General features: G+C 45.1%; 2 protein-coding genes across 8 annotated transcripts in view; both read right to left on the reverse strand.

The window, feature by feature from the left end:
- Positions 1-4,000, reverse strand: part of ZHX1 (zinc fingers and homeoboxes 1) — a 28,160-nt gene extending 24,160 nt beyond the window's left edge. For 4 of the 7 annotated variants that reach the window (XM_061994666.1, XM_061994660.1, XM_061994661.1 and 1 more), the window contains exons 1-2: positions 3,694-4,000; positions 2,663-2,773 (exon numbers count right to left, since the gene is read on the reverse strand). The gene's annotated coding sequence lies outside the window, so the exon portion shown is untranslated. Of the gene's footprint in view, positions 1-2,662; positions 2,774-2,866; positions 3,336-3,693 lie in introns of those variants that run through there. The other 3 variants (XM_061994662.1, XM_061994664.1, XM_061994665.1) reach the window with 3 other exon arrangements.
- A 1,010-nt stretch (positions 4,001-5,010) lies between these two features.
- ATAD2 (ATPase family AAA domain containing 2) overlaps positions 5,011-15,050 on the reverse strand; it is a 36,172-nt gene continuing 26,132 nt past the window's right edge. Inside the window, exons 23-28 of the mRNA XM_061995683.1 lie at positions 13,765-13,887; positions 13,530-13,679; positions 12,282-12,680; positions 11,470-11,591; positions 7,509-7,637; positions 5,011-6,061 (exon numbers count right to left, since the gene is read on the reverse strand). Of these exons, the coding sequence (XP_061851667.1) occupies positions 6,020-6,061; positions 7,509-7,637; positions 11,470-11,591; positions 12,282-12,680; positions 13,530-13,679; positions 13,765-13,887 (965 nt within the window). The 3' untranslated portion in view covers positions 5,011-6,019. The remainder of the gene's footprint in view (positions 6,062-7,508; positions 7,638-11,469; positions 11,592-12,281; positions 12,681-13,529; positions 13,680-13,764; positions 13,888-15,050) is intronic.

Below are 15,050 nucleotides of genomic sequence, written 5' to 3' on the forward strand. Positions count from 1 at the left end.
GTCATCAGCAGTTTTGCCAGCTTCTCTGCTTTGGCACAACATTGTTCTTTCTCTAGTTTTAATAGTATAATAAAAGTACTGTACACTCTCATTCTCGTTCCTTTAGATCACACTCTTCTTCACCAAATTCTACTGAACTTTAACATTTCCTATCATCGCAAAGCTCTTAAGGATGAAAAAGTGGCAAATATCTTCCCACAAGTGGCAACAGCAGACTTTTTGCTGATTTCTTGAGCTGGTTAGGAAGGATGCACTGGTAGCAGAGACACTGTTCTATGCCATATGTTGCAGTTCACTGAACTCTGAAGGACATGAAAAAGACTTGAGTGGACCTTCTGAAGTTTCTTCCAGTCTCTTAACAGAAAGACAACAGAACTGCAAATGAACCATCAGCTGAAGTCATGCAAGGCACAGAATTATGAAATGCCATCTGGCTGGTACAGGATAAGAAAAAGGATCATTTTCGGTGGCTTCCACCTCCACAGCAAAAGAAACAACTGTTTATGCAGCAGAGGGGCTCAAATATTTAGGAAGGCTCCGAATTAACTAAAAACCAGTTATAAAACGACAGAAAAAAGGAGAAGAATGGAAAAAAGATAGTGAATTTGAATTAACACTACTAGTAAAAATGCTGAAAACATAAGTAATCATGTCCCTTTAATAGCGTGAAGACAGAAGCTGCTTCAATGCCTTATTTGACAACATTAGAAACTTTAAAAACAACAACAGAAAATCTTTTTCTTATAGCTACATATTCCACAAAGGTGATGCTACTGACACGCAGTGGGGCGAGACACAAGTGGAATACTAAGATCAATATTGTTGCCTATTTAGGAAACAGAAAGTAAACAAAAGAAAAAGGGAAAATGGTACTGTATTGAAAATTGCATCACTTGTTTACAGTCCCTGGCAACTCAGAGGCAAACCATCTTGGACATTGACAGATCAATCACCTCCTATCTAAAGTGCAAGAAGAGGGAATATTCACCATTAATACCCAGAAGAGAACAGCATGTCCATGAACTCAGCTAAAAATGTTCAGAACCTTCCCCCATGCCATGACCCCAAAACTGTTATCACACAGGACTTTAATAAACAGACACTGAAAAGATCATTCCATAAATTTCACAACAGGCTCAGGGTTTCTAAAAATTAGAAAAGATAAAAATAGTGAATTTCATAGCATGGAATTCTTAACTGGACTTCAGTTTAAAAGGTAAAGGGAAACTGATCACCACAAAGAAGATGGGCCATAGCTCAGCAACAAGTGTTTGTGCCTGGGTTGAATTTGTTATGTGAAAACAGAGTAAAATCTGGTTTAGGTGTACTTGCTACTTTAAAAGTTCCAGTTTCACAAAGCCAGGCAAAATCCTGAACTAAGACTTGAGGAAAGAATCTGACTTCAAAGATAGATGACTATTTTTTAAACATGACTCTTCTAAATTTCCATCCAAACAAAAGGGGCACCGTAACTAGATGAAAAAGTTGGAGAAAATGTAATCCTTTCCCTCAGGCTACATATGAACCAATGGGGAGAAAAAACATGGGGAAAGCAGAGGAACAGCAATAAGCTGAAGTGAAATGCTACAGACTGTTCAGCAGAAGCAAGAGACACAAGCAACGCTCTTTTTGGCACATTAGGAACAAAAGGAATCCAACCAAACGTTAAAAGTCCATTATCTGATAGAAATTCTTCAGTACCAACAAATCTACAGAAGGCAGAACCGTTCAATATCATGACTCTGACAGCCTCCAAGGATGTCTTGGTGTGCAGCAATAAATACTGTCTATTCCAATAAAAACTAACAGTGACAAACGATGGCAATTAAGGCTAGTCACCAGGACACAGCTAAAGCACACACAGGTCATCAAGGGTGCTGCAAGAGAAGGAATAATCCAGAAGACAGTCCTAACAAACATTAAGAGAATAGAAAAATATGCCTCACGAAGACGAGCTCTACCTCAGGCTGCTATGTCTCACAGACAGACAAGTGTGGGGACAATCATAGCGTACACACACATTTTCTGCCTAGCACAGACACAAGAGCCACTAGCCTGAAGTTAAAACTAGATAGTTTCAGTTCTAAAAAATGGCATCTACTTCTAATCAGCTCAGGGGAATTCATTTAACAACACAAGTGAGACAGACTGCCTTGCTGGCAATGGCTAAAGACAATAACAAAAGGAGGTTCGAACTACTCAAAGAGGTCACAGCCGAGGGCAGTCCTCTAGTTTACATCACGTAGGTTTTTTTAAACAGAGCGTCTGTGAAAGCTCTCACAAGCTTTCTTCTTGTTTTTTGCATGAAACTCTTCTAAGCAGAACCAAACAAAAACCCAACTGCTGGTCCAAACCAACAGCTCAGCTTTAAAAATTCCTCTCTCATTCCTATGTCTAAGGGAATATTTGTTTTCACGTAACAAGTTTCAGAACAAAATCCACTTTTTATTTATACAATGCTTACATGCACTTTGACATGCCCATGCTCGCTTACACATCTACTTCAAAAACAAGTGGCACCTATTCCAGTTTGCAGACCAAAAGACATCTCAGCCTTCACTATTTCTCATGACACTGTGCAAGTAACCATCTCCATCCTTCCACTAACTATTTAATCTAAGAGAAAGTCCAAGCAGCTCAGAAATAAAGCCCAAGCACCTACCAGATAGCGTTTGCTACTGCAGATAGTCTGAGCCCTTTCAAAGATGCAGATCTGCCTCCATTACATGGTTTACCGAAGTCGGTGTCGATCTCCAGTGCTGCACATCCTGATCTAGGGGAGAGCCGAGCGTCAGAACGCACCTCACAACCCAGACACCCCCTGAAGAGTGAACCAGACATCTTTCCCAACTTTGCCTGTACATACACCGTCCTGCTTCTTCACGCTCGCCCCCACTCCGCAACGCCACGGGATGCGAGACAACTCCGGAGCCAAAACTTCATGGCTCGCTGGCTGCCGTCAGCCTGCGCGTCTGTCAGGCGGTCCGTCAGCGCCGCCGACACCGGGCGGGAACTCGCTAGCTCCTCCGGCCGCCCCGGGCTTGGACTTCTTGACTCTCCTTGCCGACTGACGAGTCGGACGCTTCTTCCTCCGCCCTGCGGCGAGCAAAGTCACGCACAGGCTGCCGGCTTCGCAGCTGACCCGGGGCGGAGGAGGGAAACGCGGCGGCTGGAGATCGTCCTCGGACTCCCAGGGGCTTAATCGCCCCGCGGGCCGGGCCTCGGGGGCAGGCAGCGGTCCGCTTCGAAGTTCCGCCCCAGCTCTCCCGCGACCCCGGCTCCTCCCCCCGCAGCCCGCTGGCGGGCGATGCCCCCCGCCCGCGGGGACGGCACCGGCCGCTCGCCCACCGCCGCCAGACAATAGGGAGGCGGGCGAGGCGCGGCCGGCCCACCGCGCCCACCCCGCGAGCGGCAGCGGGGCGGCCGCCCCCGTCGGGCCCGGCTCGGCCCGCCCGCCCCCTCCGGCCAGCAGCCGCCCTCGCCTTGCCCCAGGGAGGCGCGGGGCGGCGCGCGCGCCGGGGCCGCCACTGCCCCGTCCCCGGCCGGGGACCACCTGGGCCGCTCCCCGGGGGGAAGCGGGGGCGGGCAGGGGGCACGCCTCCCGGGGGAGGGGGGGGGCCGCCCTCCCGCCTCCCGGCGCCGAGAGCCCCTTCCCCGCCCGCGCCACAGGCGGCGGGAGCCGCGAGTCCCTACCTGACGGCGCCGGTCCGCCTCGCCCCCTCCGCCCGCGCCGCCCGCCTGCCCGCCTGCCGCCTTCGCTCACGGCCGCGCCGCCATCTTGCGTTTCACAAACTACTGCACTTCTTTTGGGGCGGGGGGGCGGCGAGTGAGCCGGGAACTCCCAACGCCGCCGGCCGCCCGGGCCGTCGCCTCGCCGCCGGCCGCGGCGCCTACTCGCATCCTCCCGGCGCCTCGCTGCCCCGGGGCGGGAGCGCGGGGAGGCCGGGCAGCGGCGGCCGGTGCCTCAGCCTCCCTGGCAGGGAGCGGGGGCGGAGCCGCTCCGCCACCGCCCCGCCCGTCAGGCGGCGGACAGCAGGCGGAGGGCGGCTCGGCCCCGCCGAGGCAGCTGCTGCCCGTTGGGGGTTTGCCCCGGCGCCGAGGCTCGTCGCTCCGGGGCCGAGCGCGGAGCGGTGGACGGCAGCCGCGGCAGGGACGGCCGGGGGCGGCAGGCCGGAGGGTCGGGGCTGGCAGCGGCGCCCGCACCCCCCGCTTCTCCACGACAAAGTTCGGCTCCGCGGTACACCCTCCCGCCACGCAGCCGGACGCGCTAGAAGGGCGACGTCGGCTTCAACCCCGCGAAGCCTTTTTCTTCGACGCCAGTCCTACGTTGCTTTCAGGCGCCCCGAGCTGGCACTGGAGGAAAGACGCCCCAGGGTCCAGAGCTCCAAGCTCGAGGCGAGTGGGCACAGAAGTAATGGCTCTGAGGAAAAAAAACCTAAGTCTGAGCCAGCCCCCTGTTTGTTTAGTTACAGAACGTGGAGAGAGGGGACCTCTTGCATCAGTATATGCCTAGAGAGTGTAGTCACGTTCGTTACTGCATACTTAGAAAAAAGGTTGCGTTTCTACGTATTTCTTTCTTCCCTGTTTGCCATTTTGGTTCAGACACTAACTTGTGATTATGTTTCTCAGAGAAAAAGATAGAGGTGGAACTTGTGGGAGCCATTAAGAGTTAATTCCCAACAGTTGGTCACAGAAGAGCAAGTTATACCCAATTACATATTCTGAAAAAATCCTGGACAGGTACAATATCCTGTCAAGACTAGAGCCAGGAAGGAGTTTGATCAAGTCGTTGAAGAGCAAGAGTTTCAACCCAAAGAATATTTCTGGTTCCTCATTTCCATGCTGTCACACCTGTTCAGTCACAAACATCTATCTTGGAGAATGCAAGTCCCCACAGTCCCATCAACAAGCAGTGACAGCAGCCGAGGCGAAGAGCAAGTTCAGGAAAAATAATCTTAATTCCTTTATTACATCTTCAATATAATACATTACATTAAAATGTAAATTTCCAGTGTCATCTTCCTTGCCCGTTTGCCATTGCTGTATAACCAATACACCACGAGTGTACAGTTCTTAAGACTCACGCTGGTTTTAAAGTAAAGTTTGTTATGATCAGCGTTATTCCGTGATTAAAATAAAACAGATGTCCCGTAAAAACCAGTTGTGGGGTTTTTTATTAATAACAATTCAAACAATACAGAGGAGAAAAAAATTCTGCATAGAACACAAAGGTTTGGACACACATACTAGAAAGAAACAACAAAAAGAATAAAGCTAAAAAACCAAAAGACATGAGAAACCAAACACACACAGTGAGGGATTGCACAGTTAGGCATTCAGCATCACCAGATGTTGTGTGCGTGAGGTGACCCTACACAACAACAGTGTACCCTGCCCTGTATTTTATCACAACTGAGATAAAATTTTATTCTCATAAAATTAGAACTTAGCTTATCTAATTACCAAGTAAAACCAAAAAATAACTGTGAGCAATTTTCTCTGCTGAAGAGGTACACATATTGCTTTGATTTAAATACATTTCTTACCAACAATATTTTCCCTTTTATGTAATAAAGAGATTTAATTCTTTCCAGGTAACTCGAAAAGTATTTACAATTTAATTCAACTGCAAGCCACTTGACCTACAGCTACTAAGGGAATGATATCTCTGTATGCATGTGTGTGTGTATGTGCTCTAAAGTAAGGGTATTCTCTGGTATCAAGAAGATTGTCATTATTACAAACAAGAGTAAACTTTAGATCAGAAAGACAGGGTAGTAAATCTTGCTTTGTTTCATGTTTGGGTTTTTGGACTGACAAAGACATCCCATAGGAAAATTTACCTTTGTGGAAAGAGTGTTTCTCCCACATATGTTACACTGTTAATTTTGGGAAAACTACTTGAGGTGCTCTCAGATAATTGAAAAAAAAAAACCCACCCAACCAAACCAAACCTCTGTACTGCATTAAGGAGTTTTTGAAGGATTTACAAAGTTAAAAAGTGTGCTGAAATCAGGTGTCACTGAGCGTAACTGAAGGCTGAAATTTCTTTCTTCATGTCCTATTGAGAAAAAAAAAAGACAGCATGAAGAAAACCTTAAGAATCCTCTTTATTTCTTTGTAAAAAGAAAAAAGAATCTGTATATATATGCAATAGGTAGTAATATTTAACAAACACACGTGCGCTACTACCATCACAATGTCTTTCTATACCCGCTAGCTCCAAACACATCCTTATGCATCCAAAATAGAGAGGTGTCTAGAGAAACTCTGTGGATCTGGATCGAGAGACTATGGACTTTCATCAACAGTGGTTTCAACCATTAGAAAGAGAAGATAGTTCCTAAAAAGCCCCAACTAAAAGCTGGAGATGTTATTTTTCTCCTCATATGGCAGAGCTTGCTCTCTGACTAGGAGAGAATCCTGACTTAAAGCTAAAGGTAGAAGTAGAAAACAAAGACATGAAGTCCTTTTTAATTTATGCATTAAAAGTTAAGTCACAAAAGCTCACAAGCCCTGAGATAATAAAAATAAATCCCTTCTTATGCTGAAACACATCACACTAGATGAGAAAGGGGTACATTTTCCAGTAATGGCCTCCCTGAATCCCAATAATCCTCACTGTTGTCCGGTCTGAACAGAGCATCCATTCTAATTCTTTGTCCAATATGGAAGAAGAGGAGGAGATAACTAAGGCTGAAGAGAAGAGGCTTCCTCTTCTTTTACGGCAGAATGAGAGGCATAAAGAATTTTATCTATTCTCAGGCACATGCATCTCAAAGACAACTGGATTCAAGGATCTTGAACCTGAAGACTGAATATCCAACCTATCTAAACAGACTCCATGCTGGCAATCCCTGCCTGGGACCATGGGTGCCTCTGGTAGATTTCTGCTGAGATCCAACAACTCAGAAATCCTCTTTTGCAAGCATGAGATCAGAGTTTTACACATGAGCAACAAACCAGCGTAGGCAGAAATTTCCCCTTATTCAATCCAATTCAAGATGCTTGAGTCATGCTGGTTAAAAAGAGATTATAGCAAGGCTAGAGGACACTCTCCACTTCTTGTTATGTTTAGTACTTCATTTCTTTTCAAGAATGGACATATACAAAGTATTACCACGTGTGCCTGTCTGTAAGGGGGGAGAGAGGCAGCGAAAGACTGCCCTTCCCCACCCTTCCCCACCCCTAAGAAGGTCCTAGAGAAGGACTAGCTACAGGCTGAGGTTAACTGTCTTGAGAGGGCTGCATGGGTGGACCCCATGGGTGGACTCATTGTCTTCAAGTTCAAGCTTTTTCCTGCTGAAACTGCCAGCAATTATGCCCAACACAACAATGGTTTTGCAATATGGATAAATATCTTCCAGACAGAAATGAAAAATTCTTGTAACACAGGCGATAAAGCAGAAGAGTACTGCTAAAGAAGTGTGTGCACACACACACACACACGCGTGTAACACACACATGCAGAACAGTCACAGCAAGTGCTCCAAGGCAAAAAAAAATACCTTAATTAAATCACTTTTGTCAGAGTCTTCCCGATGTCGGTAAATCCACTGACTCAGAAGAGCATACAGCTTTTCCAGTTGAAATACATTGAAGTTCTTTGTTGACAGAACAATAGAATTCAACAGTTGCTGAAGAAAAAAGTGGAAATGACAACTTTAGAATAGCACCAGATCTTTATGTTTTGAGAAGCTAAACAATAACAAAACAACACAAGGGACATCCTACTTTCTTATATTGTTAAATAAAACTTGAGTGATGCTTCAGAGAACAGATGAGATCTCACAAGATTTAGCAGGAGAAAATGAGTTAGATTGTCATATAAGCTTTCCTTTTCTCTGAAGTATTTCAGACAGTATTTTATTGATGATCAATCTACCACATCAACACTCACAATTGCAACTCAACTGCTTCCAGAACAGCAGGGAATGACACAATCCACTTTGTCGTGGAGTTGCTGCCACAGCAGAGCCAATGTTGTGTTTCACGAGAGAAACTGCTGCTGCAATGCAGGGCACTGTAAAACGGATCTTTGGAAGCCAGGCTACAGATCTGCTAGATAGAGCTGTGCCAGCTGGAAACAGAAGCCTCCTTAGGTGCTCAACTTTATTCATTAGCTGAACCTGTACTGTGCCTGCTGGCAGGACACACTGCTCAAGTGTCTCAAGCAGACCAAGAAACAAAGTTGCATCAGTTAACCTCTACCTTTAAACTGAACAGGGGATAAACTAGCAGAGTGGCTCTGCCTGTGAGACATTACCAATCTCTTAGGCTGTCATTTCTGTTACCAAAGATGTTACCGTGATCATCTCTGTGAAAACAACAGTAACAAGCTAGTGGCAGCACCTTTTTCAGTATCTTTGTGTTGTGTGAGGCTGTGAAGATAAAGCTTAAGAGAGCAATCATACCAAATGAAAATACTGCTGCCCCATAACTGCCTGTCATCAAACTCTGCTTCCCTCAGACCAGCTAACACAAAATTAGAGTATTCCCCCCTCAACTTTATTCTATACAGCAGGGAGGGAAGAAGCACAAACTCCATGCAATGTGCTTTCAGCTACTGCAAACAGAAAAGGTAGGATGTGACAGAAGTGTATGGTCAGCCATCCTGTGTGAAACTATTTCCAATTGCTGCCACATAGATGACTGCATGCCTTTCTGTATCTTCATAAAGTCCTTGATCTGTTATCAAGCAAACAAAAATCACACCAAAAATAATCATAGAATGGTAGGGGTTGGAAGGGACCTCTAGAGATCATCTAGTCCAACCCCCCTGCTCAAGCAGGTCCATCTTGATTGGGTCACACAGGAACACGTCCAGGAGTGTTTTGAAAACCTCCAGAGAAGGAGACTCCACACCCTCCCTGGGCAGCCTGTGCCAGGCCTCCCTCACCTGAACAGTAAAAAAAAGTTTCTCCTCATGTTCAAGTGGAAGTTCCTGTGTTTCCACAGCTACATTTCGGAGGTTCTCCAAGCTTATTTGCTACCAATAAATTCCAAAGAGGCTCCCTGGTACAAGCAGACAGTTCCATTGGCAAACTTGAAACAAGATTACTAACAGACATATTTTGCAACTGTAGCTGTCCTGATAGCTGAAACCTAGATAAGCTGGAACATATGTAAGGGCTCTACAATCCCATTTCTCCAGTGGGCAATAACTTTGGAGCCCATGCTATTAACACCATGACTCTATGAAAAAACTATGTGACTGACTTCTCTACATAGACAAGCAGGCAGAAAAAATAAAAACCCCTGAAATCTGCTTCCTTGGGAAGCCAGTTTAAAAAAAATAGTCCCACCTCTACAAATTATGTCATAGCTTAAAAACGTGAGTGTTGACAAGCCCTTTAATCAAAGGGGATTCCTATTTGGTCACATTCTCCCCACACAGAGGAAATATCCGTGTAATACTCCCTTCCTCACCAGGGCAGGTAAACAGCAGCCTCCCTTTGCACTGGCCAACTTCCAGGAATCCAACATAGCCATTTTCCCAATTTTCACTTCCCTCTATCTGCTGGCCACACTCTTCTTGATGCATCCCAGGATGCCATTGGCCTTCTTGGCCATGAGGGCACATTGCTGGCTCATGGTTAGTTTATTATCAGTCAGGACTCCCAGGTCTGTGCAGAGCTGCTCTTCAGCAGTTCGACCCCCAGCCAGTACTGGTGCATGGGGTTGTTCCTTCCCAGATGCAGGACTCTGCACTTGTCCTTGTTGAACCTCATGAGGTTCCTCTCTGTCCAACTCTCAAGCTGGTCGAGATCCCGCTGAATGGCAGCACAGCCTTCTGGGGAATCAGCCAGTCCTCCCAGTTTGGTGTCATCAGCCAACTTGCTGAGGGTACACTCTGTCCCCTCATCCAGGTCGTTGATGAAGACCTTGAACAAGACTGGCCCCAGAACCGATCCCTGTGGAACTCCACTGGCCACAGGCCTCCAACTTGATTCTGTGCCATTGATCACCACCCTCTGGGCTCTGTCATTCAGCCAGCTCTCGATCCACCTCACTGTCCACTCATCCAAGCCACACTGCCTGAGCTTTCTGATGAGGAATTCAAGGAAGCTCTTTTACTCCCTGCAGCTAGGCCTATTTTTAATCTTTTCCCCATTTGTAGTCCCTTCTGCAAGTGACTGGAAAACTCTTGTAATGCTGTAACTGTTTGAATGACATGTTCTAATGCTGGGTTTTGAAAGAATTTTTTAAAAAGTAGGTATATTAGCATTTATCTGTGATGAGCTTTATGTCAGGCTAACTTTACACTGCTAACTTCAGGCTGCATATCATCACTGGTAGAAATATAGGTCCTTTTCATGCTCCTAATAAATGAAAACATGCAAACACCAAAATAAACCAAAACCTTCAAATCCATCATAAAAACCGTTAAGACATTCATAACCAACAGTACTAGCAGGTTGTCCACAGGCTACTTTAAAGTTCATCAAACCCTTTTAAACAAACAATTGGGAACAGAATCCAGTCTCTTAAAATTTAGTTCACCAGATGCATGAACAGCAGCGTACACCAGGTGTGGAAGCAACACTTATAGGCCATTACAAGCTGAATTATTTCTCAAGCTATATATCCTTCCCAAAAAGTGGTTTAATTGGAACTGGTTAACAATTGACTTCACAGAATTTCAAGGGTTGGAAGGGACCTCAAAAGATCATCTAGTCCTGCCAGAGCAGTGTAGAGTAGGTCACATAGGAACTCATCCAGGTGGGTTTTGAATGTCCCCAGAGAAGGAGACACCACAACCCATCTGGGCAGTCTGTTCCAGTGCTCCTTCACCCTCACAGGGAAGAAATTCTTCCTTGTATTTCTTTGGAACCTCTTATGTTCCAAGCTTATACCCGTTGCCCCTTGTCTTATCATTGGCCATCATTGAGAACCAACTGGCTGCATCCTCCTGACACCTGCCCTTTATGTTATTGTAAATGTTCATGAGGTCACCCCTCAGTCTCCTCTTCTCCAAGCTAAAGAGCCCCAGCTCCCTCAGCCTTTCATCATAAGGGAGATGCTCCACTCCATCATCTTTGTGGCCCTGTGCTGAACCCTGTCCAGCAGCTCTCTGTCCTTCTTGAACTGAGGGGCCCAGAACAGGACACAATATTCTAGATGTGGTCTCACGAGGGCAGAGTAGAGAAGGAAAACCTCTCTCACCCTAATGCCCACAGTCCTAATACACCTCAGGATGCCATTGGCCTTCTTGGCCACAAGGACATATTGCTGGCTCATGCTCATCCTGCTGTCCACCAAGACTCCCAGATCCATTTCCCTTACACTACTCTCTGAGACTTCGCTCCCCAACCTGTACTGGTACCTGGGGTTGTTCTTTCTCAGATGCAAGACTCTACACTTGCCCTTGTTGAATTTCATTAGATTTCTCCCCGCCCACACTTACAACTGTACACGGAGCAAGAGAATATCTTACTTTAGTATTAACAATATTTAAATTGGACTTACTTTTAGTTCATAGTAATCCACAACCACCGTCGGTGTAAGAGTTTTCTTTTTTCTCTCAACACACGTCACCTGTTGCCTTTCTACCCGTTGTCTCCTACAAATCGCGGAGTATACGCCCGAATCTGGAATCACACAGATTGCTCAAGTCAGGATTTTTGTTTATCTAGAACACACTTATCAGTGAAGTATCCTGTATGTGGAATATAGTCACTCTCTGCAATGATAGATACAGAACTGTTAGTATTTTTTCATTGAGAAATGCTTGACTTGGACTTTCTTTCTTGCAAAAGTCACTGCTCTGTAAAAATTAAGACACTCAGACACAAAAAAAAACCCCACTAGAGAAAAATAAAGGGTAAAAAGAGGAAAAAAAAGACCCCACAGTCACATTGTCATTACAGCACTCCATAGTAAAGGTCCAAATAATTCAAGTTAGGAAACATTGCAAAGATTAGGAGATAAGTCTTCAATTCCACTTGGTACACACTGCTTGAAGTACAGCTTTTTAACTCACACTGCTCATTGCTGGGAAGGTAACTCCTACAAAAAGAGAAAGTCAACGATTGTTTTTCAATTGGGTACCATTTGAAAATGAAACCTCAGAATGAAGAAAACTCATCAGCTGCAGAAAAAACGTGAGTTTGGGTAGTATAACGAGATGGACAGCATCATTACACAAGCCTGTGTGCTGATTTTAGGGAGATACAAGAGAAACAGCCAAACGGAATTTAAGAAGGCTAAAACCCAATAAAAAGTGTAATTGTCCTCAAGAAAAGAAAGGAGCTACGTGACCTGCTTGACCTTTCACTTACCATTTGACTCTCCTTCAGAATTTTCTGTTATTAAGCCATCTGGCATCTCACTCCTTCTTTGGTCTGAATGTAGACGAAGCATGTCACTCTTCATTTCAGAAGCAGGCTTAGCCATATGGAGAACTCTCTCTTGTTCATTCTCTGTCCCAGATTTATATTTATTCCTGTTTTTCTGTTGTTCTTGAAGTATGTTTTCATTTTCTTCCACAGAAAGATCTTGTGTGCACACTTCGGTGTGATCTGTGTTAGAAACATGTTTTTCTAGACACTCTTCATCATTATCCTCTTCATTCGAGTCTTCGGGAACTTTATTCTCTTTATTGAACTGAATATTCTTTCTCTTTGCTCTGATACTAAAAGTCTCTTTGTTGTTCTTTCTGCGTTTTCTTCCTGATCTTTCTATAAAGAAATATCAGAAAGTCACTCAAAGCATTAACAAAACAGTTCTTTCTTACGAGGAAAGTGATCAAAGGAGCACAAGTAGCACTATCTGTCTTCCCTACTTGTGCCTAGAGATGCAAGTTCATGAGGTCAATTTGCTGTTAAGAGTTTAAAAAGCCACCTAAATTCCATTTACAAAACCATCAGCTTCAAGAACTTATGAGCACAATTTTTGGTTTCTGTAAGAAAACTCCATTCTTTGTATTCACAGAGTATTGCACAAAGCCTTTGGGCAAAGTCAATGGCAAAATTCCCAGTGGTGACAGGGAGACTAGGAAAATTCACAACACATCATATATTTCAACTGAGAAAGATGCAATGTCCCCTTGTTCTTTCATGTCCCTTGCACAGGAAAAGTAAGGAAATAATGAACTTCCCCTTCCGTATCTATTATAATTGCGTCCCTCTTTCCCCCCTTCAACTGGAAATCATGGTAAAAGGTGCATAGATTTTAGCATTTGAAGGCAGGGATGGGAAAAAATACTGTTTGGTATAAATAACATCTAGTTAAGTACTCAGAAACCGCCATGCACAACATTTTTTACTTCAAGAGGTAGCAATTTAGGAGCCATGAAGTGTCAGTCAGGCCATCAAGGCCAGCATCTTACAATGTAAACCAACTACTGTACTTGAACTTCAGAACCATGTTGAACAAATGGCCTCTGGTTTTCTCTCACATTTTGAAACAAAAAATGTTATGCCTCTGGCATGAAGAGCCAGACATCAGAGAAACCTATCAGATCACAACAGAGGAGGTTATCAGTAGGAGTATGCACGTAAAGTATGTATGAGTAAAATGCAACTTGCCAATAGAGTGGGGTGTACTGGAATGTACAGGTGCTGCTGGCATCTTCAGTTTTTCATTACACTGTGGGTCAGTTTTCTCAGTCCCAGGAAGAGAGTTCTGTTTCGGCACTACGCAGTAGTAAGATGGAGCGTACTTGGATGAGCTACAACCTTGCAGTAAAGAACAGAGAACAAAGACTTGCATCTTGCATTGTTCACTGACAAGTGTTAAAACCTTTACTGTGAGAAGACATACCTCTTTTCTGACGAGATTCTTTAATTTCTTCACAGTCTTTTTCAAAAGCTTCATCTAGTTCTTCTCTCACTATAGAGTATGCAGTGTCTCTCAAAGCACAAGCTCGGGTCCTAATGAGGCGATCTGAAATGTTACAGGTACAACTCAGTCTTTCCTACCAGCCAAAGAAATCCTTGATTGTGATTACTTAAAAGATTTTGTTCTTTTTATAGATATATTCTCAACGACCTGGATGAGGGGACAGTGTGTACCCTCTGCAAGTTCGCTGATAACACCAAACTGGGAGGACTGGCTGATTCCCCAGAAGGCTGTGCTGCCATTCAGCAGGATCTCGATCAGCTTGACAGTTGGGCAGAGAGGAACCTCATGAGGTTCAACAAGGACAAGTGCAGGGTCCTGCATCTGGGAAGGAACAACCCCATGCACCAGTACAGGCTGGGGGTTGAACTGCTGGAGAGCAGCTCTGCACAGACCTGGGAGTCCTGACTGATAATAAGCTAATTATGAGCCAGCAATGTGCCCTCATGGCCAAGAAGGCCAATGGCATCCTGGGATGCATCAAGAAGAGTGTGGCCAGCAGGTCAAGGGAGGTTCTTCTCCCTCTCTACTCTGCCCTGGTGAGGCCTCATCTGGAGTCCTGTGTCCAGTTCTGGGCTCCTCAGCTCAAGAGGGACAGGGAAGTGCTGGAGAGAGTCCAGTGCAGGGCCACCAAGATGATCAGGGGACTGGAACATCTTTCATATGAGGAAAGGCTGCGGGAACTGGGGCTGTTTAGTCTGGAGAAGAGGAGATTGAGGGGAGATCTTATTAACATTTATAAATATCTAAAGGGTGGGTGTCAGGAGATTGGGACATCCCTTTTTTCTATAGTAGCTAGCAACAGGACAAGGGGTAATGGGATGAAGCTGGAACACAAAAAGTTCCACTTAAACATAAGAAAAAACTGTTTCACTGTGAGGGTGATGAAGCCCTGGCACAGGCTGCCCAGGGAGGGTGTGGAGTCTCCTTCCTTGGAGGTCTTCAAGACCCACCTGGACATGTTCCTATGTGACCTGATCTAGGTGACCCTGCTTCTGCAAGGGGGTTGGACTAGATGATCTCTAAAGATTCCTTCCAACTCCTACCATTCTATGATTCCGAAAGGTTATTTCAGGGAAGATTTTCAGTGTAACAACATAGAAGTTAATAATTAAAGCAAAAGCACCAGTTGCTACTGATCAACACTTTTGTCACAATTTCATAGTCAAGTAGTTTATTGCTACAACATTTACAACCTGGCAAGAAAT

Source organism: Colius striatus, chromosome 4 (assembly GCF_028858725.1).
Source record: "Colius striatus isolate bColStr4 chromosome 4, bColStr4.1.hap1, whole genome shotgun sequence".
Taxonomy (NCBI): Eukaryota; Metazoa; Chordata; class Aves; order Coliiformes; family Coliidae; genus Colius; species Colius striatus.